Source organism: Neopelma chrysocephalum, unplaced genomic scaffold (assembly GCF_003984885.1).
Source record: "Neopelma chrysocephalum unplaced genomic scaffold, ASM398488v2 Primary Assembly neopelma1_96851, whole genome shotgun sequence".
Taxonomy (NCBI): domain Eukaryota; kingdom Metazoa; phylum Chordata; class Aves; order Passeriformes; family Pipridae; genus Neopelma; species Neopelma chrysocephalum.
In genome coordinates this window covers 5,696-6,089 of record NW_020925494.1, presented here as the reverse complement: position 1 = coordinate 6,089, position 394 = coordinate 5,696, and the positions used below count along the sequence as shown (strand labels likewise).

The following is a 394-nucleotide window of genomic DNA, read 5'->3' as shown; positions in this document are numbered from 1 at the left end:
ATCTTAAGGATCTTAAGGATCATCCCGTGGGCAGGGACACCTCCCACGATCCCACAGGAAGGGGAATCCCATCCCAGCCCCCTTCCCCACGTACTTGTAGACCATCCCGTGGCAGACGATGACGGTGCCGTCGTCGGATGCGGATGCGAAGAGCGGGTAGTGCCGGTGGAAGGCGACGCCGCGCAGGGCCCGGCGGTGGTGCCTGGACACGGGGGGAAGGATGATGGGATGGGGGAAAAACGGGGGGGAGAAGGGGGGTCCTGGCCCATCCCATGGGATCCGCGATGGGATGGGTTTGAGGGACCCCCCCCCCGGCTCTGGGAGAGGGGAAATGGGATAAACTGGGGGCTGCTGTGGGCTCTGGAGAGATGAGAGTGTGCTCAGGGGAACTGGG

The 394-nt window shown here is 64.5% G+C and overlaps 1 protein-coding gene across 4 annotated transcripts in view; it reads right to left on the bottom strand.

Moving 5' to 3' along the window:
• The window catches only part of BOP1 (BOP1 ribosomal biogenesis factor), a 3,917-nt gene that overhangs the window by 1,110 nt on the left and 2,413 nt on the right, over positions 1–394 (bottom strand). For all 4 annotated transcript variants that reach the window (XM_027670481.1, XM_027670479.1, XM_027670478.1 and 1 more), the window contains exon 3: positions 95–202. In XM_027670481.1, coding sequence (XP_027526282.1) covers positions 95–202 — 108 coding nt within the window. The remainder of the gene's footprint in view (positions 1–94; positions 203–394) is intronic.